The sequence below is a fragment of the Lepisma saccharinum genome, chromosome 16 (assembly GCF_977018435.1).
Source record: "Lepisma saccharinum chromosome 16, izLepSacc3.1, whole genome shotgun sequence".
Classification (NCBI taxonomy): domain Eukaryota; kingdom Metazoa; phylum Arthropoda; class Insecta; order Zygentoma; family Lepismatidae; genus Lepisma; species Lepisma saccharinum.
The window spans coordinates 19,494,024-19,521,344 of NC_139244.1; the positions used below are offsets into that span (position 1 = coordinate 19,494,024).

At 36.9% G+C, this 27,321-nt stretch overlaps 1 protein-coding gene across 1 annotated transcript; it reads left to right on the plus strand.

Moving 5' to 3' along the window:
* LOC146000314 (serine protease inhibitor Kazal-type 1-like) lies at window positions 1–27,265 on the plus strand. The gene is made up of 3 exons (XM_083137822.1): window positions 1–82; window positions 1,719–1,912; window positions 26,721–27,265. The coding sequence occupies exons 2-3, from the start codon at window positions 1,723–1,725 to the stop codon at window positions 26,750–26,752; spliced, it is 222 nt and encodes a 73-aa protein (XP_082993948.1). The 5' UTR covers window positions 1–82; window positions 1,719–1,722; the 3' UTR covers window positions 26,753–27,265.
* Window positions 27,266–27,321: the final 56 nt, after the last annotated feature.

Here is a 27,321-nt window from a genome sequence, read left to right on the forward strand (position 1 = left end):
TTACCTTAGCACATCTGGTCAAGAGGCGCAATTAGGGTTTGGAAGAGCTGTTAGAGAAGTCACAAGATTTACTACCCAAGACGTGAGTAGAACATACTTATTCAATATTTAAGGAATTTGTTGTTGCTAATTAGAAAAATTAGGATCTATACAGTATATAGTAACAGAGGAATTAATATCAGAGAAGGGTAAAAAATGGTACATTGGCAGTTATAGCTATTTGCATTTCTGTGCATACACAAATACATGTAATAGAATTACGGTAGGTTGTATTCTTTTTATTTTCTACAACGAGATTCTGTCAATTGCAGGCAGCTTCTTACACAGGGTGTCTACCAAAATAACAAATTCATTTTTTTTATTTTTCATGACCTTTTCCTGACCTAAATTTCCTTTCTTAACCTTTCTCCCTTTTTTTCTTGACCTTTTTTCCCCTTCCTTAACATTTATTTAATCGCCCCCTACTTAGGTATTTTGGAAATTTACAAAATAGATATTTTTATTCAATGAAAAACTCCTACCAAAAGGCCAGTTAAGATGAAAACTGAATCTGTACTTTAACAAGAGATTTAGACTTGCTTTAGTTATTAATGCATGTAAAAATGGACGCTTCAGACTTCATCCTGAATGGGGGATGGCCACATTATTTTATTTAATACTAACTGATTACCCGGCGTTGCCCAGATATTTATTTATCCCAATCTTCTATTAGACAGGAATATAATGAATTCTAACTATTGTGTAAAATGAACTTGGAGTTGAACGGCATTAGGAGTGTTACTATTTATCTCAGCGGCCACAAAAACAATGGATTCCACACTAATATCAATCGTTTTACCTGTCACCCCCTTCCCACCCCCACCCCTAGGAGTGCCAGGGGTGTCTTGGAGTTGAATGGCATTGGGAGTGTCACTATTCATCTTAGCGACCTCGAAAACTATTGATTCCACACTAATATTGGTCGTTTTACATGTCACCCCCTACCCACCCCCACCCGCCAGGGGTGTCTTGGAGTTGAATGGCATTGGGAGTGTCACTATTCATCTCGGCGATCCCGAAAAATATGGATTCCACACTAATATCGGTCGTTTTCGATTATTTTTGCATGTCACCCCTCCCACCCCCACCCATAGGGGTGCCGGGGGTGTCATATCGCCACAGTATTTCTTTCGAGATTGCAAGTGAATCGCGTACAAAGTTTGGTTGAAATCGCTCCAGGCGTTCGAGAGTTATGCTGGAACAAACACACATACATACACCCACACACACATCCATTTTTATATATTAGATTTTTAACAAAACTTCACGCATACAAGAATGTAATTCTCAAAAAAGAAAGTGAAAAATCTTAACCACAACCCAAACATTTTTGGATTTCCAAATATTCAACTTTATTAAATCTCAGTACAGGTATATAACAATGTAAATTTACTATACTGTTAAAAAAAATAGCAAAATTCTTTACCACAAGCATAATTTCTTGACTGTGTCTTGACCTGCCTCTTGATTTCTTGACATACTTCACTGGTAGACACCCTGTTACATCTGTCAAATTATTTTGTGGTGGTATAAGGTGTATAAGTTGATGTTGATGAACCGAAGGGTTTAGGAATTACTATACCCACTTCCAAATATAAGTACCCTCACGCTAGGGTTTTGTATTTTGTGCTTTCTGTACTTTGAACAGCCTTACTATATTATATATTGTCTTATTTCAGCAAAATGAGGCTGTCTACGCTATCTTTCTTAGTCATCATAGTGCTGGTTTCAGTTGCGTCAAGCAATGCAGGACCTTCACCTGCTAAAGCTGCATGCCCTTGTCCACGTATCCTAGATCCAGTGTGTGGAACAGATGGCGTCACTTACTCAAACAAATGCCTTCTTCAATGTGAAGCTAAAAATGGCCGCGCAGGTAAGCAACGGGGTAAAAATTTGTTTACTGTTTTTACGTTCTCTGAAATATACGTCGAAAATGTTTCTCTGGAATTCAGCTTGTTCGATTAATTTGCAACAGAGCAAAATTCTCCCAAACTGTGTATAAGGAACAATTTGTATAGTGTGAACACAGCGCCACAAGATATATATGTGCAAGGTACATAGAGATTAGGTAAAGCCATCCGAAGATTGCCGATCTTGCACGAAAACGTGACGTCACCGGAGAAGCAGTGAGCTCGGCTGAAGCAGACGGCCCCTAGCATTTATATGGGAGATTCAGAGAGCTAAAGCATGTTATTACTTTTAGGAGGGGGAAAATAATAATTGTCATCCTCCAAGATGGTATTGAGGCATCCTTTTAATGAATAGTAACATAATTGAAAACGCGCTACTTTTAAAAGGGGGCAAAGTACATGTGAAAAAATGTATTTTGAAAATGCATATTCCTGAAACTTTCTGACCGATGCGCTACAAAGAAAGTTGCGTGTTCTCCTTTAGAATTTCGTCATTTTACAAATCGTAATATAATTTTAACAAAAACGTGGCATGCTAAAGAAGAATTAAAGAGTTTTAAAAAATAATTTATTAATAAACTTAGTTTATTTTACTTCGCTTATCTGTCACATATGGCTAATCGCAAAGATGAGGATGCGTGATGATATGATGAAATTGAAGAAAGGAAAGTAGCCCCATGCCCTGGCGGGGATTCGAACCTGGGGGCCCTTGGCATCGTAAAGCGTTGTGCTAACCACTTCGCCACGGAGGTTAGCATTACAAGGAAAAAAAACGAAAATGGCATCTATGTTTTAGTATGCGAGAAACATTTGCGAGGAGGTTATTGAAGTAACAAATAATTATTACAAGACGTTGTGATGAAAAAAATTATTAATATATCTGAAATATCAAGAGTTGACCTTGCAGTCTCTAAATGTACTTTTAGGGTTACTCAAAACCTTTACTCAAAATTGCTGGTGTAAATTTATAAGCTATTAAAATTTAAAACTTATTCCTGTTCGAAAAAAGAAACTGCCAAGTCAAATTAATATTTCGTAGAAATACATATATTTTTCTTTCCTGAGGCCAAGAGACTATTTGGAGGAGACGGTGGCTTGGGAAGGCTATCGGATCTCGATCTGCAAAGGGGCTTCCAGTGGGAAAACATTGCAATGAAATAGTCCAGAAGAAGGGGTGAAATGTTTTTTTCTTTTAAAATGGCTCAAGAATACAAGGACATAAGTGGACATTTGACAAGCTTAGTCTAAAACTTACAACTGAAATCGTACGTGTGTGGGGGGGGGGGGTGTGTGGCTACGTGATGTAACACAGTGGAATATGATTCACAATACTAAAATTAAAATAAATATGTGGGAACAATAGAAATCAAAATATGTTGTAGCTAGTGACGGCGCAATAGTAAAGATGGAGGGGTAAATCATATTTTCCCGGGGCAATCATGTTTATTATTCCGTTACATACGACACAATAATGCATATATTGGCTAAAAGAGCATTCATTCATTTATTTATTTTTGTCGTTTTACTGGGGGCAGATAAGAGAGAGAGAGAGAAATTGTCGAACGAGAATAGGGGGGCGTTCCTGCCCCCCCCTGTAGTGTGGTCACTGCCTATAGCTATGCTGGAAAAGAATGCACCAATTATTACGCTATTAAATAAAACAGATACTTTTAAAACTTTTAATCAAATTATTTGTGAACTATGATTTAAATTTAGAGAGAGCACATACCTGTTTAATTTAATTTGGATGAGTTAACTTCTGAAGCCTGCCATTTCCGACCCTTCTTCCGGTGTAACTGCACTGTCCTTTGAGCCCTAGCTGCTGCGTTCAGGTGGCGGAACGAGCAGAATACTAATTTAAGCAAATGTGACAAATATAGATATAAAAACAACGTGTTGAAGCTATTGACGGCGCCCAAGAAAAGACAGAAGAGAAACGTAGAGAGTGCAGTGATATTTTACGGGAAGCAGTCACGTTTATTACACCCTTACTTTTATATACAATATTAAAATGTTCTCCTATTAGATCTCGCACAATGCCTTTTTCACAAAAATGGGCAATCCCGCATTTTTTATATCAATCAAGCTGTGATATTTTAGATTTCTTCCGTTAGTTTTCTGGTAATAGTTTTCACAGCTTTCCATAGCATTTAGGCATGATTTCAGTTGAAAAGAACAAAATAATCTTATTTCAAAACATACAGCAAAAAAAAATCCAACGCGCTTAAGTTAAAACTCCCTTATATTGGAAGCCTGGAGAGAACAAAACAGGGGTTCCTTCGTAACACGATTTCTTGAAAAACATTTTACACATTTGAATCAACTTTGTGATAAATTGATTAGAAAGAATGAATCTTAACAGTAAAAGTTGTAACTTTTCCCCTGATACTATATTTCAGAAGATATTCGTTGCCAAATATCTCAATATTTGCATAAGGAACCAGCCTTTTCCGTGCCGAGCGTTTCGACGATGACGTAATTCATCCACGGACAACTGCGCATACGATCTGCGCCGCCGAACGAGCACCCCCTGATATATGTGTATATATGGTGCAGAGATCGGTTTGTTCATTGAACTCTCCAGCCTAACTATTGCCTATTTTTGTGGGAGCAGGAAAAGGTTTGACTCATCTCACCCAACAGGTCGCTAGGTGCCGGGGCTTGCCCCGAGTTGATACTTTCCTGGAGATGAGGCCTTGCTCGAAAAGAGGTTTATAATCCACAAGATATGATATGAATGCAAATCGTACCTGAATTGGTTGTTACGTTATGTTCAGATTTACAGTATTTCCAACACCGCTTGCTATATCCCATTCGCTGGAGCGTACAGTGATCCAGAATGCCAAAAAAGTTGGCAAAAACAGAAATTTTCACTTTCCTGTAAGAGAATAAAACATGAACACTTCTCTAAACAACTAAATGGGGAATTAAACTGCCAGAGAAATTTCTCTTCAAATGGATTATTTATTCTTATTTTCGGGCCTCAAAATATCGGTTCGTGAAAATTGAATTTTCGGACTATATTTTGTAGTACTTATTTTTATGACGTGTTGTAGCAATATTTTTTTTGCTGGACAATAACATTGTGCTAGGTAGACTCACAACTTCTCAGTAAAGCAGAGAAAAAGAACACATATTTGAATTAAAGTAAGATATGGCGTTTTTATTTTTTACTTCAAAATACAATTGGGGGATTGTCCCCCCACCAACAAATTTGTCCTAAAAAAATGTCCCCAACAAAAATTTCAGGAGGGATGCTGATTGTGTTGATAATTGAAACCGGTTTCCGTTTTTATTGGCTTGAATTTATCAACAGTTGTACTTGCTACATCTTAACGCATGTAATGTTTTGGTTATTATAGGTAAAGGTAAAACTCCTCGTCAGTACAGCACAGTACCATGAAGGCACATTTAGGGGATGTTGGAGTAGGGCCCAACACATTCTCAAATTCGGCCATTTTGGAGGTGATCACCACGCTCCGGACGCCTTTAACCCCCAGGTACCCATTGATTAGAGGCTGGGTGAGCCCCAAAGCCTTAGATCACTCACCCCGGGAATCGAACCTGGGTCTCTCGTGTAGCAGTCAGACGCCTTACCGACTAGACCACCGCGGCTCTAAGGTTATTCTAATAGTCTAATAGTTTTAAGTTGCAACTGTTGTACATCTACAGTAGAAATTCAGATGTTTGTAAGTTCTTGTACGCGTAATCAAATAAACTGTCTCCGAGTTGCATTTCTCGTTGAGGCATATTTCATTAGTTCTAGCTCCACTTTGAACTGAGGATCCAGTCTGCATTAGTAGGTGATGTGGATTTAAAACATTTTCCACGAAATTCAAAATCTAATTTTACATCTCAAAGGCCCCTGTAGTGTATCAGGGGTAGGCATGCTCTAAAATATGCCATAAGTGGAAACAACACCATCTCATATGCGAAAATGTCATACAAGGAAAATAAAGCGGGATATGTTAATTTTATTATGGGGTGTAACAATTACAATTTGCAAGCAGGAAAATGACTACATACACTTGGAATAATTAGGGTCTTCCTGTCAATTAAGCGTAACGAAGGCTAAATATAGGAACATCTCCATGTTATACTTGGGGAAAACTGTGTAAATACCATTTCTTCTCTACAGTTGTAGGGTGTTCTTAATTAATTGATAAATTTTTCAAAGCTCATAATCGCTTGTTACATTGTCATTTTTATGGTTGTATTTTTTATCATTCGGTTGCTTATAAAATGGAAATTAAAATTATATTTTAACTGCGTCCATCTGTTGTCGGTTTCAGAAATGTTTCGTTTGGGACATTACTATAGTCAAACGCACCTGGTCGATAGCCCGAGAGAATCTATTCATCATTGTTATAGTGTTGTCACCATAAAATTGATTGAGTTTGATTCCATAGTTGAATATAATTACTATTTTAGGTTATTTGTTCATATTTTATTAACCACTGCATACAGGGCGTTGCATTATGGGACCGAGCGGCCATGTTTTTATTTTAACCACGTTCATGTAAACAAACGCAGGTGATCTTTAAGATGCATATTTAATTTTTTGTTCGCTGTGGTAAATATTTGGAAAGGAAGCATTAAAAAACAGGCAGAACAAAGCAAACATGTTCTACATACTACATGTTCAAGTTTATATTATTATTTACAACAATGTAAATCTGAGTAAATATACAAACGCCTATTTAGACTATTTTACGTCACCTTTCAACATATCTACGATGAGAATGATTGATTAATTGGTGAAATATGGACACCCAAGCTGGAATTAGATGCCAAAAACAGGGATCTTTTGTCATGGTAGTGAGGCACGGACAAAAACCGATGGGCGAATAAAAAACATGTTTCTCACGTAGCAAGTATTTAGTGCTCACTTTATATAAGGAGTGCATTTAACACGATTATCCAAGAGAGAAATTACCGCGACGTAAATTAACCAAAATACAAATAGTCCCGTCAAATTATTATAGATGAAATAACGCTGTTGTCTAATCTTAACAAGTAAGGTAGGTGAACCAAAGGTAGCCCACATTACGAAAATCATATTAATATTTAACACAGCTAACAAATGGCACTGTAATCTACCCAGTCCCCTTCAGGTGCACCATGCAGAAAACGAACTGTCCCGGGCTACCAGTTAAGGTTAAGTTATTGTGGAACCCCAGGCGTCGTAGGGACTGTGCAGACCACTCCTCCATGGAGGTCGGCAATTCGTCGTTACTGTCTATAATGCATGTCAACAATCAAACGCTTGACACCAACAATTTTCTCTAATAAGATGTAGAAATGTGAATAAACATGAATAAATGTTTTCTTGAGCACAAGCATCATTTTCTAAGCCAACTATAAGCCTTGGGCCACCTTTGGAAAATATGTGACTGTTTTGTAATTCTTTTTCTTTTTTTTTTTTGGTTACAAGCAGTGTTACAAAATGTCCATTTCATACACGTTGTTAACTAGTTATAGGAGATATTTCCTTTAATCTCATAAATTTATCTCTCATTAAAGATTTGTAAATTGCCATAGAAGCTAACTAGGGCCATCTTTGGTTCACCTACCTTATAACATATTAATAGCCCCCCCCCCCCCCACACCTTCCAGAATGCAAATTGAGCTTTCCCAGTCACACTGATAAATGATATGCTGTTATAGAAATCAAACTAAATTTTGAGCTACGGGATATTTTACGATTTATCACTAAGTCTGTGACATAAAATTCACCGTAACGTTAAAACTGTTGGTATAGATGGTGTTAAAGGCAGAGCTACTGAGGAGCATGCGCACTCGTCTGGTCCCCCTCGAACATCCGGTTACGCTTAAGGTGCTATGGACGTTAATATGAAAGAGCAAGGTGGAGATTCTTTTACAAGGAAATAGGGTATCAACTGTGTAGGATATGGTTTCACAGTTCGATCGGGAACAAATTTATTGAGTCAAGTATCACTTCGTAGGTTTCCGAAGGACGTAGAGAGACGAAACCTGTTGATAAAAGCAGAACGAAGAAAGGATTGGTACCCGGAAAGTATTTGTACGACTTGCATTTTGTTAAGCATGTTGATCGTTTATCTGCGTATTGTGTTGTGGTGAAAAGCACGCCTCTTAGTGAGGTTTTAAACCGAAGCGACACGCGACAGCAGTGGTTCTTACCGAAGTGACAAGCGACACAGGCCCATTTAGTCTATAAATAAGCATTTACCGCTCACGCGAAATCAAGTCTCAGGCGGCACAATACACGCCATTGGGAATCTGAGCCACAAGTGCAGCTTGTTGTGTCGCTTCGGTTCGAAAAATTTCATTGATCACTGAGGATTCACTTTTAAGTGGCACGGAGATTACACCCCGAAGCGACAAGCAACAGCCCCTTTACTCTAAAGGAAACAATTCACCTTGCATACGAGTAAGTAGTTGTATTTGTACTATTATAAACCCGAGAAAGTATGAACCCCCCTCAAACAGATTTGCTTACACTTAAAACAAGCTCAACATGAGCATATGAGCTTTTTGCTCAAGTGTGGAACCCCCTCTAATCCAAGATTTTTGTAAAAATGCCCTCGGGAATTTCTCGGGAAAGTATGACCCCCCTCAGATTGATGAGGCTATACTTATAAAAGGCACTTCTGTGAGATTGTTGTCCATAAATTTGTTAAAAATATGCTCTTCATGATATTGTATGATATAGGCGAGTTATTCAAGAAAAATAGGCAAGTTATTCAAGATCTAGAGAATGGCAAGAGATTTTTGAAAAATTATAGAGATCAAAAAGTTGCATCTTGAAATGCCCATGAGAAATCACCAAGCCCCATGTCTCTAGCATTCATGGTTCCGAAGATATTAACAACTTTGTTAATATTGCACTTTTCAGAAAATTCTATTTATAGAACAGATATAAATCAGAGATTTGCAGCTTAAATATTGCATATATCAGGAAAATTATAGAGACATAAAATATAGAGAATTATGCCTAGAATATGTCTACAAAATTTCAAGTCTCCAGTATTGATAGTTTCTGAAAAATCTCAAATTTAAAGAAATTATCGATTTTTTAACAAAACTTCTAAACAGCCTCTAGATTTCAAATATGCAACCCCCATGCTTCTATCTTGAAAAATAGGCAAGTTATTCAAGATCTAGAGAACAACAAGATATTTTGAAAAATTTATAGAGATCAAAAAGTTGCATCTCTTCATGCCCAGGCCAATGCAACAAACCCCATGTCTCTAGGACATATGGTTCCGAAGATATCAAAGAAACAAAATTATCGATTTTTTCCAAAATTTGAGTATGTTGTTCAGGGGGCCAAGCAGATGTTTGTATATGAGCCACAAGTCTGAAAACACAGCTTTGTTTTAGAGCTTATATTAATACCAGAGAGTCTCAATGCCCTAGTACCGGGGAGAATCAATATATTGATTCTCAAGACTGCAGGCAATACATTAGTTCCTCCAATTCCCGTGGCGCTGTGGGATGGAGCAGCGAGGCAGAATCAATACATTAGTTCCTCCAATTCCCGTGGCGCTGTGAGCATCGGATCGCTGCAAGCACCTCGGATCAATGTTTGGGGCTGTAGTTCCTCCAATTCCCGTGGCGCTGTGGGATGGAGCAGGGACATAAGATCAATACTTTGGGCAATTCCTGCACCGTGCGGGCTGGGGCAGTTTCTGTATCGTAGAGCTAATCAATATTTTGGGCAAGTTCTGCACCGTGCGATCCGATCAATACTTGGAGCAGCTCCTGCAGTTTTATTAGCAGTTCCGGAGAGTCCCGGGGCATGGCGCTGCGTGTTGATTGCATGTACACCTAGCAGAAAAATGGGAGGTACGCACAGGAGAAAATACTCCAGCTATGCAGAATCACCCCCATAAATATAATTATCCTAGGATCAAAATTAGTGACAGAATAGAGAAACAAAAATTATAATAGGGCTTGGATATAGCTACTAGCCACTATATTTTTATTTTGAACACAGCACTTAAAACTAAGTCAAGATGCACCCCCACCCCCACACACCCCCACCCCCACACACCCCCACACACCCCCACCCACACACCCCCACCCCCACCTACCCACATCCATACATATTTACTTCCCAGTCCAGTTCTATTGCATTATGTTGTGCAATATTAATTGATTAAATGCTTATGACATAATGTGATGATGTGGTGTTTTCTGATTGGTTTAAATAAGCAGGGCTCCTATTGGCTCTGTAAATCTATATAAGCCAGGGCACAGTGCAGATTCTTCACCATTGCTGGATCGGCAGTGGAACCCACAAGTGGGGGGCAGAACCTGAACAGGCTCCACCAAAGTATAGGAGAATTGAAGCATATAATTTGGCGGAATAACCCAAGTAAGGTCATAGAAACAATATATATTGATACAATAAAAGCCAATTTTTGGCAAAAAGAGGGGGGGGAAGGGGGGGGAGAAAAGCCCAAAGTGGTTCCTAAATACAAAATAATTAATATCTCAAGAACTAATTGACATAGAGCTATGCAGTTTTTTTGTCTGTACTGAACCCAACTGATATTTTTTATTAAGCATAGAATTTTGATCATAGAAACAATATACACTGATGCAATAAAAGCCAATTTTTGGCAGGGGGGCCAAAGTGGTTCCTAAATACAATATCTCAAGAACTAATTGACATAGAGCTATGCAGTTTTTTTGTCTGCACTGAACCCAACTGATTAAGCATAGAGATTAGATTTAAAACCCAGGAAATTTTATATAAATACCAAAGCCAAAAATATTAACACACACACATACATATATATATACACACACACAAAGCACAGTGCTGAACCCAACTGATATTTTTTATTCAGTATAAAGTTTTGATTTGAATCCCAGGAAATTGTATATAATAAACAACAAGAAAAATGCCGAATCAAAAATATTGTAATCAATGCAATAAGAATATATCCAGCCTTAATTGGGCCAAGCACCAAAAGATTTGTAACCCGGACAAATACAGAACTCCCACAAAAATTTGCCCCAAATGCAATAGAAAATACAGCATGGAATATTTCACATATACACATAAAAATACTTGTTCTGCACAGTCATCAACATTGCCCCCACAAGCATCTACATCTGGTCTGAAAAGAAAGCATGAAGCACCTGTTAATGCCAGAGCAGCAAAGTAGCCACGCTATGAACCTATCCATAGCAGTTTTAATAGCCAATTAAGAGATTATCGGTTTGTATCAGAGCCAAGATGCGGTATTAACAATTTTTTGAACAGTGTAAATCCTGATGTGCAGGCAATTCTAAATGCACAAAATGGCTCTTATAAGCTGTCCCTCAAATTGTATACACAATATAAGAAGCCAAATGGCACAAAATTTACACAGCCCCACATAACAGAAACTGTACCGGTATATTCAAATGCAAATTCAGACAAAATAATAAGCAGGTTGATAGATCAATTGAACATTAAACACTCTGAATTTGCAGCAAAAGAGTCTGGATGGAGCCTATGCGGTTCTTCACACAGGTTATATGTTAATATTTCTGAATTCAGCCCATTACAAGGTTCTACATATTTGCCATTACCTGATAATATTAAAAACAGAAGAGCCGTGGTTAATATAGAAAATACCGACCTGAAATGCTTTTTGTGGTGTATATTAGCTGCTTTGTATCCAGTTTCAAGGCATCCTGAGAGAATAAATTATTACAAACAACATGAACATGATTTTGACGATGCAATGGAGGGTTTAGAATATCCAATGTCTGTACAGAATATTGATAAATTTGAAAAAAGGGCCAGGAATATCAATAATAAACAATTATCTATTAATGTATTTATTTGCTCCACTGGCAATTGCCCGATAGAACCTCTCAGAATCAGTACAATTGATGATGAATCTGCTATTCCAATTGATTTGCTCTTAATTGAAGGGGATGGCACATATCATTACACTCTGATACATAATCTTGAAGTTTTAGTGAGAACACAACTAGACAAATCTAATATAATATTTAAGTTGTGCAGAAGATGTTTATGTGTATTTGATGGCAGGAAAATGGTAAATGGGGTTTGTAAAGTGAATGCAGAAATTGCAAAAAACAAGTTAATTGAGCATCTGAAATAATGTGGCAATCATAAACCTGTTCATATGGTGATGCCAATGCCAAGTGAGAATTGCAAATTCAAAAAGTTTGAAGCCTTGTTGGAACACCCAGCATATATTGCCAGTGATTTTGAATCAATCCTCAAATCTCTTGCATCCTGCAATCCAGATCCTGAAGAATCTTCAATTACACCATACCAGTTACATGAACCTTCCAGCTTTTGTTATGTGGTTGTACAGGATGGTGTTGTTAGTAAAGAATATTCATACATGGGGCCAGATGCCATCAAAATATTTGCACATAGAATAGAAAATGAGTGCCGTGACATAGCATCTAATATTTTATTAAAATCAAAACCCATGTTGCCTTTAACAGAGAAACAGATTGAAGATTTCAACAATGCAGAAAAATGCCCGGTATGTGATTCTGAATTTTCAGATACAAATATCAAGGTGAAACACCATTCTCATACAGATGGTAAATTCAAAATGGCCCTGTGTAATAGCTGTAATATTAAGATCAAGAGACCAAGATTTGTCCCCATATTTTGCCATGGAGCATCCAATTATGATTTTCATCATCTGATCAGATACGAGGGGTTTGACAAGCAGAAGTTAAATATTTTAGCTGAAAATGATGAGAAATATATATCTATTAGCAAAATAATTAAAGTTAATGGTGTTCCTATTCACATGAGATTTCTTGATTCTTACAGAATTTTATCGGCTAGCCTGGCTACACTGGCCTCTCAATTATCTGATGATCAATTCAAAATCACACGTGCATTGTTTCCAAATCAGGACCTGAAATTAATTAGGCGGAAGGGTGTATATCCATATGATTATGTTACAGATTTTTCTAAATTTGATGAATGTTCTTTGCCACCACAAGAAGAGTTTTACAGCAAAATCAGAGGATCTGGAATCACAGATGAAGATTATCACCATGCCCAATTGATGTTTAACAATTTAAAATGCCGGACATTTGGTGATTATCACATGGCATATTTGAAACTTGATGTGACCCTCTTAGCTGATATAATGCAGGCATTCAGAAAATCTTCTATGCAAAATTATGGACTGGATCCAGTGTATTTTTACAGTGCCCCGGGCCTAGCATGGGCTGCAATGTTTTTAAACACCAAAAAGCCATTGGATTTGATCCCAGATCAAAATATGTACTTGTTTATGGAGCAAGGTATAAGAGGGGGGATGGTGCAATGTTCTCAGAGATATGCCAGAGCAAATAACAAATATATGCCTGATTATGATCCAGCACGGCCATCAAATTATATAGTGTATGTAGATGCAAACAGCCTCTATGGTCATGCCATGATGCAAAAACTGCCATATGCAGGGCTTGAATGGGATGAAGATTTCAATATTGAGGATTTTCAGAACTTTGATGACCGTGAATGTGGCCTCTTCTTAGAGGTTGATCTGATAATTCCAGATCATTTACATAACAAATTTTCTGATCTGCCCCCAATTCCTGAGGTTCAGTGCTCACCTGGCTCTAAACAGAAGAAGCTCATGATGACACTGGGGTCAAAACAGGGCTATGTCATATATTACAAGAACCTCCAGTTCCTGATGAAACATGGTGTTCAAGTAACCAAAGTTAGAAAAGTTTTGAGGTTTAGGCACTCAAAATGGTTGAAACCATACATTGATACAAATACAGAGCTTCGAACATCTGCAAAGAGCCAATTTGATAAGGCCTTGTTTAAATTGATGGTAAATTCTGTATATGGCAAAACAATTGAAAATGTCAGAAAACATACCGATGTTAAAATAATAACTGACCCCAGCCTGAGCAAAAAATTGGTTGCAAAGCCTAATTTCAATTACAGAAGAATTTATGATGAAAATATGGCACTTTTCAACATGAAAAAAACAAAGATTAAGTTTGATAAACCTATTTATGTAGGGGCTGCAATATTGGAATTGGCCAAATCACATATGTTAACATTGTATTATGATGTGTTGAAACCTTTTTATGGTGATAATATAAAATTGATGTACATGGACACGGATAGTTTTATTCTTGATATTAAAACAGAAAATGTTTATCAAGATATGGCACAGCCTGAATTGTTTCAATATTTTGATACCAGTGAACATAAAGAGATTCAACAACACCACAACAAAAAAGTGCCTGGCAAGTTAAAAGATGAGACACTTGGTGATGTTATTGTGGAATTTGCTGGGTTAAGTGCCAAGATGTATAGTTTTAAAACATGTAATGCTGTTGTCAAAAAAGCCAAGGGCATTGGCAGAGTAACTGTGGAAAAAGAGCTTGGCTTTGAGGATTACAAAAATTGCCTCAAATCATGTAGCACAATCAAAACATCAGAATCCAGAATTCAGAGTGTGGATCACTTATTGACTTCAAATGTTGTAAGAAAAGTGGCTCTGGACCCACATGATGATAAGAGATGCATTTTATCATGTGGCATACATACTTTACCATGGGGGCATTGTGATTTGAAAAATGGCAAACAATGCACAAGCACAGAGCATGATTTGAAATAAATAAACATGCCTATGAACTTATTTGGGTTTAAAAAACAAGGTATTATGGACCTGCCAACACCACAACCCTCTTCTGATATGATATCTAAACTGAGTGGCTTGTTAATTATTCATCTGAACAGCATATTTACAGATGTTGATGATGAGACAGGCAAAATATTGTACATATTTAACAATAATTTAAATCATTACCAATTACCTGTAGGTGGGCAATTGCAATTTATTACAACCCCTGAGGGTGATGTCAAGATTTCAGTAGGGAGAAATATTTACAGAATTAAGCACTCAAACATGGTTTCTGGCACTGTTTATACTGTCTCTGCTGGTGACTGCTTATATATTGAGGTCCCTGGATCTTATGATAAGCTTATACCCTTTTTTATAGAATTAAGAATCAAATATTCTATAATAAATAACTACTAAACAAAATGCCTAATGATATATTTGGCCATACAAGACATGAAGATCACAGTGATGAGATTCTGATGCTTGATGTCAGAGTCAAGAAATTAAGAAGTGATTTACAAGCTTTACAAACAACACTCAATGCCAGTATTCAATTAGAAATTACAAATTTACAATCACAATGCATGGACCCTCTTCTTAAAATTGATTCTGAACTCAAATTATTGCTTCAGAAATATACTGATTTGGCCACATTGGATAATTTTCAAAGTTTGGAAGAAGCTGTAGCAGCTCTTCAAGCCAAATTTAAGACCCAGGCCACCAATTCTGAGCAATTGAAACAGAAATTGGAAGAGCAAATAAATAATGTCCAGACACAACTCCAAACAATTGTCAAAAGCATAAAATCACAAGAAGATTTTGATCTAGTGATTTCCACTCTAAAGGAACAGATTCATTCACTCCAAATACCTAATCTGGACCCTCTGAACAATGCCATAGCCGAGGTTAAAGAAAAAATTGAGACACTTGAAAATTTTATGAACAATTTGCCATCTTCTGATGCTTTGAATGCAATAACTCGGAGTGTTGCAAATATTAAGCTGCAACTTGAAACATATGAATATTTTGGAAAAATTCAAAGTTCCATAACTCATCTTGAAGGTACAATAGCAGCAGTGCAAAGTGATTTGGCAAATGTACTAGAATCCCGATTGCCCGGGATTGTAGATACCCTCATCAGTGTCCAGCAACAAATCACAAAGCTTGAAAACCTCAACACTGAATCTGAACTGTCTCATTTTCATCACTTGATAGATGATATCCAAACAAAACTTGAAATTTTACAACAATCCACACCCACTCAGGCAGATATAGCCCTGCTCCAAAATGCTATGCAAAATGTGGCTGATGCTTCTGAATTACACAATGTGAAATTGGCACTTGAATTTTTGCAAAATACAGTATCAAATCTTCCTACATCACAGGAACTTAAAAATATTAAGAGGGCAGTGAATAGGATATTGAAATCAGAAGATATCAAGAATATCCAAGCAGAGATCAAACATCTCACCCAGACAGTGGCCACTCTACCAACAAATCAACATATTAATGAATTGCATGCCCTGTTTGAGGATATCAGAAGGCAGGTCCATGATCTTACAGCTCAAAATTCAAAATTGGCAGTTGTTGAAAATTTGCAACAAATTGTAGCTAATATCAAGCAACAGCTAGGGACCATGGAATCCAATCAAGCAAATGCTCTGTCTGTTTTTGCCACCCAGCTCCAAGAGATTGTGCAACAATACAAAAAACTTGCTGTTGACATAAGAATCAAGCCTGGGCACGATGAGATTGTAAGAACCATCAATGAGCACCTTGAATCTGTAACAAGCAGATTGCTCACAGCAGAAAAGGAAATAACAGGCATAATTGAAAATCCTAAACATACAGTAATTCTTGAATTGTACAGCATCCCCAACAAAGAATATGATTCTCCATTTACACCAGGTGGCAAAATATATATGCTGTCCCCTGCACAATTTTATTACCAGTTTTTTGTTGGGGGCACATTGAGACCAATCAAGATCAAATATTGGCTTCAACCACAGGCACACCACTACCCCACCTTATCAATAACAAATGCTGATAACAAAGTGAAAATCACCAGTGTAGAATTGGAGGATTTTACAGATCCCAATACATTGGAAACAGCCTATACTGAAGATGATGGCTCTTTGGAATTTAAAATACAAATAGGGGACAAATTATATTTAGAAAATCCTGCAGTATCAACTGCTGAACACCCCATAGTTGCAATATTCTTGTTTACATATTATGTCTAGAGAAATTATTGTTGATGAATTACACAGACAAGCCAGACATAATTTTAAGAGACTCCCAGTAGTCACAAAGGGCATAGATGATTTATGGCAGAGCGACTTGATTGAAATAGCAAGTGGGCAGTTGAAAAACTTAGACAAAATCAACAAGGGCTACAAGTATCTTCTCACTGTAATAGACACATTTTCAAAATTTGCCTGGGCTGTGCCACTCAAATCCAAGACTGGGGCATGTGTTACAGAAGCCATCAGAACAATTATCAATCAGAGTGGAAGATCCCCGCGCTATTTGCAAACAGATAATGGCAAAGAATTTTATAATTCAGTGTTTCAACAATTTATTAAAAGCCAGGCAATACAACATTACTCGAGTTACAGTGATCTCAAAGCCTCAATTGTAGAGAGATTCAACAGAACCTTAAAAAATCTTATGTATAAACAATTTACACTTCAAGGTAATTATAAATGGATTAATATTCTTCCAGAACTTATACATAAATATAACAACTCGGTCCATTCCACAATCAACATGAAACCCTCTGAAGTAACTTCATCTGATGAGCAAAAATTGATCAGCACTGTTTATTATCCTAAATATCAGCCAACAGCAAAAAAACCCAAATACAAGGTGGGGGATCAAGTAAGAATCAGCAAATATAAGCACTTATTCAAGAGAGGCTTTACAAGAAACTGGAGCACAGAATTATTTACAGTGGTTCAGGTTAAACCTGGGACCCTTAACACATATATAATAAAAGATCACCGAGGAGAAATTCTCAAAGGCAGGTTCTATGAACAAGAGCTCAGCAAAACTAAACAGCCTGACACATATCTCATAGAAAAAATTATCCGCAGAAAAGGCAAAAAGTTACTTGTCAAATGGCTGGGACTTCCAGAACACAGCTGGATCGATGCAAACAAAATAATAATATGAGCACCTGGGATGTTATAAAAAGGCTGCCAGAACCTGAACAACAAAATAAGAGAAATGGAAAATTGCTCCCTGATAATATTAGGTGCCTTATTGTTGGGCCATCTGCTTGTGGTAAAACTACACTAATGGTTGATAATTTTTTATTGGCACCCAACTGGTTAGACTGGAAAAACAGGCACTTGTATATCTTCTCTAAGAGCTTGGAACAATTAAAATATCAACAGCTGATGAAGCTATATGATGGATTGGATATTGCCACTTTTGAACCAGATGTGAAGCCACTTCATGAATGTCTCGATAATTCTGTTGTTGTGTTTGATGACATTATATTGGATAATCAAAACAAGGTTAGGAATTTCTTTACACAGGGCCGGCACAAAAACATTGATTGCTTCTACCTGGCACAGACTTTTTCAAAAATACCGAAGCAACTGATCCGAGACAACAGCAATTTTATATGTGTGTTTCATCAGGATCATACCAACCTCAAACACATACATGATGAATATGTGGGTGGGGACCTGAGCTACAATGATTTTTCTAAGTTTTGCAGCAGGTGCTGGAACCAGGACAGTTATGGGTTTGTCACAATTGATATGACAAGAACACCCAATAGTGGCAAATATAGAAATAAAATTAACAATTTTCTAGACATTGAAACATATATAAATAAACATGAAAAGGCCAATAATTGATGATCTTAAATTAAGAGATTATCTTGTAAAAAGATTTAAGGGATGGAAATCAGAGAACCGTGGAATTTATGAAAAACACAAACAAACAGAACAGCCTGTAATTGATGCTATTAATAATTTAGGTAAAAATATCAAGACTGTTACAGAGCAAAATCAAAATTTGATCACAGAGCTTGTACCTGTAGCTGCAAGGAACATATTAGATTATCCAATCACCCCACTTTCCAGTATTCATACACCTAGTCCTATTGCTCCTAGAAGAATTGAGGCTAGTCAGGATCCTATTGAATTGGGTCTTCTTGCTCAAAAATATTTAACCACACCTAAAGACAATAAAGATGAGGTTTTTGGCTTATATGCTGACACAGAGCTTGATGGCAGCATCATACATAGAATTGGCAATTTCAGAGTAACATTTATGGGAGATGATATAATTGTATATTCAGAATCTCGTCTCGGAGAAAAAGGTGCTTTTGTTAAGTATCTCGGAACACCTGGATTGTGGGAACTGATGACTAGGAAAAGGCCTGGCAGCTATACAGATCAGGATTATGAGGATTACAAAGAAATATTAATAAAATCAGATGCTCAATACCAGAACAATGATCCCACACAAAAAAGAGTCAAGTCTAGCAGTGGGGCAAAATACAACAATTTAATCAAGCCCATATGGTCACAAATCAAGACTGGCAGTGGAATCAAACAATACAACACCCTGCCTAAAGAATTTGTGTGGGTTGATGATGTCAGGAAACTTGTAGATAGGCTATTGGTAATAGCTGGGGAGGAAAATGCTGGGAACCACAATTTTTACAATGAAAAGGTTGGAATTATGGACATGATAAGCACAAAATTGTCTAATTTTATAGTGAATGACACTAAGGGGATTGGATATCTCATAAAAATTATTAATACTCTACCACCTAAATTTTGGAATATTTCTGAGGGTCGGGGCCTTGTTAATGACATTATAAACAAGCTGCCATTTGAACTACACATTCCAGGCTATCAATATTGTGGTCCAGGCACAAAACTGGATCATAGATTAAACAGAGGTGATCCTGGTGTTAATCCTTTAGATGCTGCTTGTAGAGACCATGATATTGCATACAACACACATTCTGATCTTGACAAGAGACATGTTGCAGACAAGAAATTAGAAGAGGCTGCATTTGGCAGATTTGTAAGCAAAGATGCTTCTTTGAGTGAAAAAATAGCAGCATTGGGAACCACCATAGCCATGAGCACCAAACAAAAATTGGGGTGGGGGTTGTGAATATGTATATAATAAACCTACAATGAAGGCCAAGGGTGTTATGTATCAAATACCTTATGCAGGTCTCAAATCTCTTAAAACTATTGACAGTCTTTTGACCAAAAAGCAGCGCAAGAAAAAAAATTCTTGTATTGCCAAGGGGCATGGTATGAAATTGTTGCTTAGTACCCCCCAATTAAAAAAAATTACAGCAATCAAGAAAAAAATCACATGTGGGGGGATTTATATTTACCATCCCTGCCATCTTAGCTGCTCTCGGGGCTGTGGGGAGCTTGGCTGGGGGTTCAGCTGCCATAGCAAAAACAGTAATAGATGCCAAGAAAAATAGGGCAGAATTAGATGAGCAGAGGCGCCATAACCTGGCAATGGAGAAACAGGGCAAAGGTGTTAAAAGAGCCATGAATAAGTTTAAAAAAAACAAGAGCCGCTTACAAACCAAGATATTGAAGCTTTAATCAAGCCACTGGGCATCAAACATTTTAGAGGTGTGTACATGTCTGATTCTTTACCAGAACAACCACTCAACAAAGAGTGTGGCATTGTTAATTTGGATGAGTACAAAACTCAGGGCACTCACTGGATTTGTTATCTTAAATATTTAAAAAATGAGGCATTTGTATTTGATTCATTTGGAGGTGTTCCACCTGAAAATTTAATAAAATATCTAAATTCAGCTAATCTTTATTACAATAATGCCCGTGTTCAAAACTTCAGAGATGTTAATTGTGGACATTTGTGTTTATCAGTTCTTAGATATATGTCTCAAATAAATAAACCATCAATTGAAGATTTTCAAAACGCCTTGTGGTATCTGAAACATCATGGGGGTATTTCATCTCACCAGCCAAAATTCAATATTGAAACTCAAATTACATGATAACATTGTATATCCCAAAACAATAGCTCTCAGGGCATTTTATGGCATGTACCTGATCCCCAATATTACACACCACAACAACACAATTGCAGTAGGGGATGAAAAAATTGTCATCACTCCAGGGCAGTATAATCTGTCCACTCTAAATGCTCAATTACCCAGAGGTGTAGTGTTAAGTCAAAATTCTGTCACTCACAGACTAGAGATTGTATCTGCCACAGAAACAGTAGATCTGGGTACTATAGGAGAGCTGTTAGGCTTTGAGAACAACACAAAACTTGAACCAGGCATCAAACACACTGCTATGAATATACCTAAATTCTTAGCCATAGAAACTCTGAATATTCACTGTAATGTGGCTGAGGGTATGATCACCAAATCAAATGGCATAGGAACTCACAAACAAACAGGCATCATTGCAACATTCAAACCTAATTCTGAATTTATGGAGCCCATCATCTACAATCCATCCCCAACATTATATTTTCCTGTGTGCCATAATAGAATAGATTATATTGAATTGATGGTCACTAATGAAAAAGAAGAATTAGTTGATTTTGCTGGAGCCACAACAACTGCAATCATAGAGATTAACATTTAAATAAAAATACATACAAGAAGAAAATGGAAAATATTGAGAGTTATGAGCTACAATCATTCCCCCCAAACAGGAGGACATTTGCAAATTTAAATCAACCCAACACAGAGATTGAGGTTGATCTTGATGTAGGGGATGGATTTATACACCCTCACAGAGCAGATCTATACATCAAATTTGATGTTGTAAAGCTCGATGGTACAGATTATCCGGCAAATTCAAATATAAGATTGGTAGATAATTTTGTGCCGCATCTATTCTCTGAAATTGAGATCAGAAAGCATGGCGTTGTTATAAACAGAGTGGATTATCCCGGCATTACCTCCACAGCTTTGGCCACATTAAAATTATCCAAAACCGAGGCTTCATACTACAAAATAGGTGGATTTGAGGCTGGTGATAAGATATTATCTAAGAACCACACTGTACTGTTCCCAATGCGCCTATTGCCAGGATTCTTCTCAGATTACAAAGATATTATGTGGAAGGGTGGGTTAAGAATTACATTTAGAAGAGCTGCAAATGATAATAATGCTTTGATGAGGTACAGTGCAATAAACCCTGCAGGGGAAGCTCTGCCCAATACCCTACCAGATGCAGGCAAATGCATTATTCAGACTATGGAGGTAAGAATCCCTGTTGTTGAATATGAGGCCAGTTATGCTCTTAAATACAAAGCAGATATAATAAAAAATCCACAGGTTCCTCTGCAATTTTATACATATCAATGTGTACAGAAGCCCGCATCTGGTACATATTATGAGTTTGATGCTACAAATTCATTCTCCAGCATACAATATGACATGCCTGATTTTGTGGTGGTATTGTTTCAGACTGGGAGACACAATAATCAGGAAAAAAATTCAAGTAAATTTGATAGCTGCAACATCAATAACATATATCTTAAAAATGGCAGAAATGAGGTCTTTCCTAGAGAGAATTACAATTTAGACATGTCCAAGAATGATTTCCTCAAATTATATGAGGCATTTTCTTCCTTCAAAAGAGTTACTACTGGCAATACTGACATGTATTACACACCAGATGAATTCAAGGCACAGAGACCCATGTTTGTAATAAACACTTCAAAAAGGAAACAAGTTGTGGTGAATGACAGGACAAACATTAAAATTATATGTGAATTCCATGAGGCATTACCTGATGACACTATATGTAGTGTTATTCTCATAGGTGAAAAATCATATGTTTATGATGTAAGAAATGAGAGAGTCACGGAGCAATTCTAGAAGAATTGCATTGTTTTAATATTAGATTGAACCTAGGGTCCAATTAAACTTAAACTGGAAATAAATATGTGTGTGTATGTGTGTATGTATGTGTATCTTGGCCTAGTTTTAAGTGTGGCCAAAAAAATATCAAGAAGAGCATATTTTTAACAAATTTATGGACAACAATCTCACAGAAGTGCCTTTTATAAGTATAGCCTCATTAATCTGAGGGGGGTCATACTTTCCCGAGAAATTCCCGAGGGCATTTTTACAAAAATCTTGGATTAGAGGGGGTTCCACACTTGAGCAAAAAGCTCATATGCTCATGTTGAGCTTGTTTTAAGTGTAAGCAAATCTGTTTGAGGGGGGTTCATACTTTCTCGGGTTTATAATAGTACAAATACAACTACTCGAGGACAACAGACCGAGGCGACACGATGCATGCTGCTGACAAAACAACAGTCCAATCCAAGCGACACGTGTATTTTCTCGTGATGAATTGGTTCGAAAGGAAGCTTTCAGACTGCAGCGATACGTGTTTCTTGGAAACCAACATTCAAAAATAAAAAAACACTTTCCGATTTAAAGCGACACGACAAAGTGGAGGTGTCGCTTGTCGCTCGGACTGGGCCGTTTTATCAATACCGTGCATTGTGTTCCCCGCCCTGTTATTTGCGCAAGCGTGGCTGGTGAATGGTTTGCTTTAGATCCAATGCTTCTGTGCGAAATCCCGATATCGCTTGTCGCTTCATTCTGAAAACTCCCTTGTTGTTTGAAGTATATTCGTGCAAGTGAAAGTGGCATGCCATATCATAGGTTTTCCCTAAATCCCTCAGGCGGAAAGGCGACGTTGAAAGCACATATATTTACTTTAGCATTTGTTATGTGTCATTACTTGTGCAGATTTGTTGGCAAAGATTCACTTAAGCTTTACTTTACTTTATAATATAATAATATCACTAGTTTTATACAATTATCTTTCCCTCACTTTTGCATTTACAAAATAATTGAGTATATCTAAACTTTTGTACGTTTTGAGTTCGTCGTGCGTGTACATGAGACACTTGTATGTAGTATGCTATACAACTGGCGGCCACAACGACACGTCATATTTTAATAATCTGCTCTGCAGTTGATCATCCGACGGATTCTAGACGTCCACTCCTTCATAGTAGAAGGACAACTGATGAAAACAAGCGCCCATTTCTTACTTCGTATGCAGGTGAATCTGCACTGGCAACAACGGGGACTGGACTAAACCGGAAGTTCCGGGGGGACCGGGCAAGACCTCACCAACGTTTATGTTTACATTTTTAACACGGTCTATTACGACAAAAATATAGGGACAAGAAATCCCTCGATAGGTTTGTTTCACAAGACATCAGAGAACGCCATGGTGAGCATTCGGCCTGCACTTGGTCCGCCACTATATAATCGAACCTGGGACGCCTTGTTTGCACGGCGATAATGCCTCACTCTTTTGCCAAATGATACCAACTAATTCCCGTTTCATATAGATTTACAGATTTACTTAAAAAGAATAAACGTACAAATTCGTTGTGTTTGTACATATGCAGATGTTTTAAAATGCCATATAATCCAAAGTTGAAAGAGGGTGTCAATGTTTGTAATCAATGTTTTTTATGTCTGGAGCTACGCCAGTCAGTCTCATATCGGTACAATTTTTCGTAGACGAATATAAAAACGAATAATCGTTCGTGTTAACGCTAGCGATATAAATAAATATGTACACGCGTGCGATCATGTGTGAACATATCGCAGTACTTTTCAGCAGCTATGACACTTGGTGTCTCTATAGCACATAGAGTTAGTTATACGTACGTAGGTTCCAGAGACACTATCCCCTCCCCCAAGAAACACTGCTTCATGAAACACGGTAATTCAACTCACTAACGTATGATACGGAGAAATACGTAATTATTATAGGGGAAAGTTGCCCACTTGACTGTAATGGATGATTACTTCGCTCGCTCGGTATGGTTTTCTCGCTATCCAGAGAAATCGACAAGTTTCAACCCTTGTATATCCCGTTTTCATGTAATTTACTTTCCAGGAAAGATTTAACTACATTCTCGTAGAATCCTGGGACAAATTGGAGCGTCTGTTGAACAATGAATGCCCTCGCTAGTGGGTGTCCAGTCCATTCGCAGTTACTGTCTATCATCATTTAGTCTTAGATTTTTTAAAGTAGGTAAATTCATTTACGTTTCCCACTGAAAATGTATACTCAGTAGCACTTACACAAAGATACTTACATACTCGGTAATGTTATATATTCGAGTACTCATCATTTCAGCATTTCACCTTGACATCAAATAGCCTATGACCTGTCACAGTGCATTCTGTGCTCTACACTTGATTCCAGCATCGCAAATTCACCGTTGTAAAACCAACATGTCTGATATAACGTAAATCCTGAGGTGTTATAAAGTACGAGGACTTTTAGTTTAGTTTTTCTTCAAAGATCGTTTCTCTCTCAAAAGTAACACGGGATTACGAAAGGTTTAATTAACACCGAATAAAACACTACAAAACATACAGCCTATTGCAGCAATGACACAAAAAACACAAATTTCAAACTATCACTCAATCTGCGGTCTTCCTAAACTGGGTCACCTGATTTCTTGCAACCCACATTCAGATTTTATGTCTTTCCAGCCCCCTATTAGCAGCTCCAGGAACTAAAATGAATTCATTTTTCCAAGTCATCATTTCTATTCTTTTGAAGTTCAGTAAGGATAATGCAAGGATTCAAGTGTACAATGCTTATTGTTATTAGTAATAATAACTTTGTAGCTTCTAGAACGAAGGAAAGTTAACAGACAAATCGATATGAATTGTTTTCAATTTACGTTTTTGTGTGGAGCAACATCTGTGATAAAAAGATCTGCAAAGCAAGCTGAGACGTGTCATTTTTACGTAGTGTTTCCAAACTTTGAGATCAGAATATCGTCGAAATTTTGTCTAAAATTTACTAAAGATACCAGTTTTGCTGAAATCTTAACAAGCTAATCTGGACCAAAATCAAAACTGGTATGATTGAAATGACAATTGCGAATGAAACTAAATACCTAGAGGTTCCTTTACCAATACAGTACTTTGTATAATGAAATGCGTAATAATTACCGGGCAAATTGTCCACTGATACTTGCATTATTGCATCATCCGTGTTAAAGAGTAAAGTTGAAACGGATGCAGGTGCAGAAGTTGTCAAATACTTTCAAAGTTTTATTTAAATTCTTGAACCTTACATTGCATAAAATATGAATAAATTAAGTAAACATGGTGATGGTAACAGTTATGCATCTGGCTCTACAGGGTGATTCTAAAGTAATTAAATTATATCTTCAACCCAGGCGTTTTGCTAAGTTTCTCGAATAGAAGGGGTGAATGAATAGTCATGATAAAGTAAAGATGCAGTGAGCCACCACATTTTTTCGATATCGGTCGTAATGAAGGTGGTACTATTAGCTGCTTATGCAGGATTCCCTAGGAATAAATTCATGGGAGCACCAGCTCTAGGAATCGAATCACAGTCTCTCTTTTGTCATGCAGAAGTCATACTGGGGTTGGGGGTGTTAATTGACCCTTCACGTTTTATTAGCTTATGGACAATTATTTCAAATCGTATGGTGTGTTAATGAAGATGCCAAGAAGCATTCGTGGAATGATACTAACGAATATTGATAAAGATGGCCATTTAAGGTTTTAATCTTACGTTCATTTTTTTCATAATTTTCGCAATTCAAGTAGTTATTCAAAATGAAGTTGTTAACTTTAGTAGCTCATTTTAGACGTATTTTAAATTACTCTTTGCCATTTACACTGTCATGGAATTAATTAATGGCTCGCGTTATCGTGCAATTTATCTCCAAATATTCTAATCAAGTTTAAAAATATAAGAAGCAATTGGTTAAACGAGAGTCTTTGAAGATCAATGGAATTGTAGCATAAATTTGTCCGAATTCTGAAATTTGAATTTTGTGCCTCCGTATTAACAACATACTTATTTAGCATGCCTAAATAGTAAATTTACACTGAATTTAGATCGTTAAGTGTTTGTATTTCTAACTGGAAACTAAGAAGCGGAACTGCTGGTGTTACTTTCGATTTTTTTAGTCCTCTTCACTCCAAATAATGCATATCAAACTCACCTTGTAAAACTTTCACCCATTCAGTGTTATTAAAACCATGAATTATACTACAGAATTTATTCATTGCTTGATATTACATAAGTTAACTCATAAATATTTTTTCTTCCATTTTCAGACTTAAGAATGGAGCATGAAGGTCGCTGTTGACAACAACACGGAAGAAAAAGAAGAGGAGAATAAGATGAGGAAGATTTGAAATTACACTTAACCTCTATAAAATAATTTTGTCACTGGATGTAACTTGAGAAGCATGTTGGGTAGGAAATGTTTCCCAGAATCCAAACATTAATGCTATTGCCCGAACAATTTAATTAAATTGGCACCATTTCAATGTAACGACTCACCAGAATCAAAAATTCTGTTCTATTGTGATTTGTTGTAGGTATACATGTTTTGATTACTAATGCAGAATACTTACTAGGTATATCAGACTAAGTAAGGATCATTGGTATGAACAAACCAAATAATTAAGTGAAAATTACCAAACATGGCGACTAGGGAAACATTTTCCCCGGTTATTAGTTTCGATGTACCAAAATTTAATTGCCAGTTTTTGCTTGTATTCCTTAGAGAAAAAGTTTAATTGTTTGTACCTACTCCTGATTGTTGTTTTTAAATAAAATTACCACAAAGCTCAAAGCAACATTTTTTATCATCTCAATCAAATATTTTATTTTCTTAAACCTTCTGATTCCAAATATGAGGTTTCGTTTCGA

Excerpts from the sequence above, each read along its gene's own strand:
- LOC146000314 (XM_083137822.1), top strand. The coding sequence starts at position 1,723 with ATGAGGCTGTCTACGCTATCTTTCTTAGTCATCATAGTGCTGGTTTCA. Across the intron at positions 1,913-26,720 it reads AGCTAAAAATGGCCGCGCAG|ACTTAAGAATGGAGCATGAA; the intron begins GTAAGCAACGGG and ends TTCCATTTTCAG.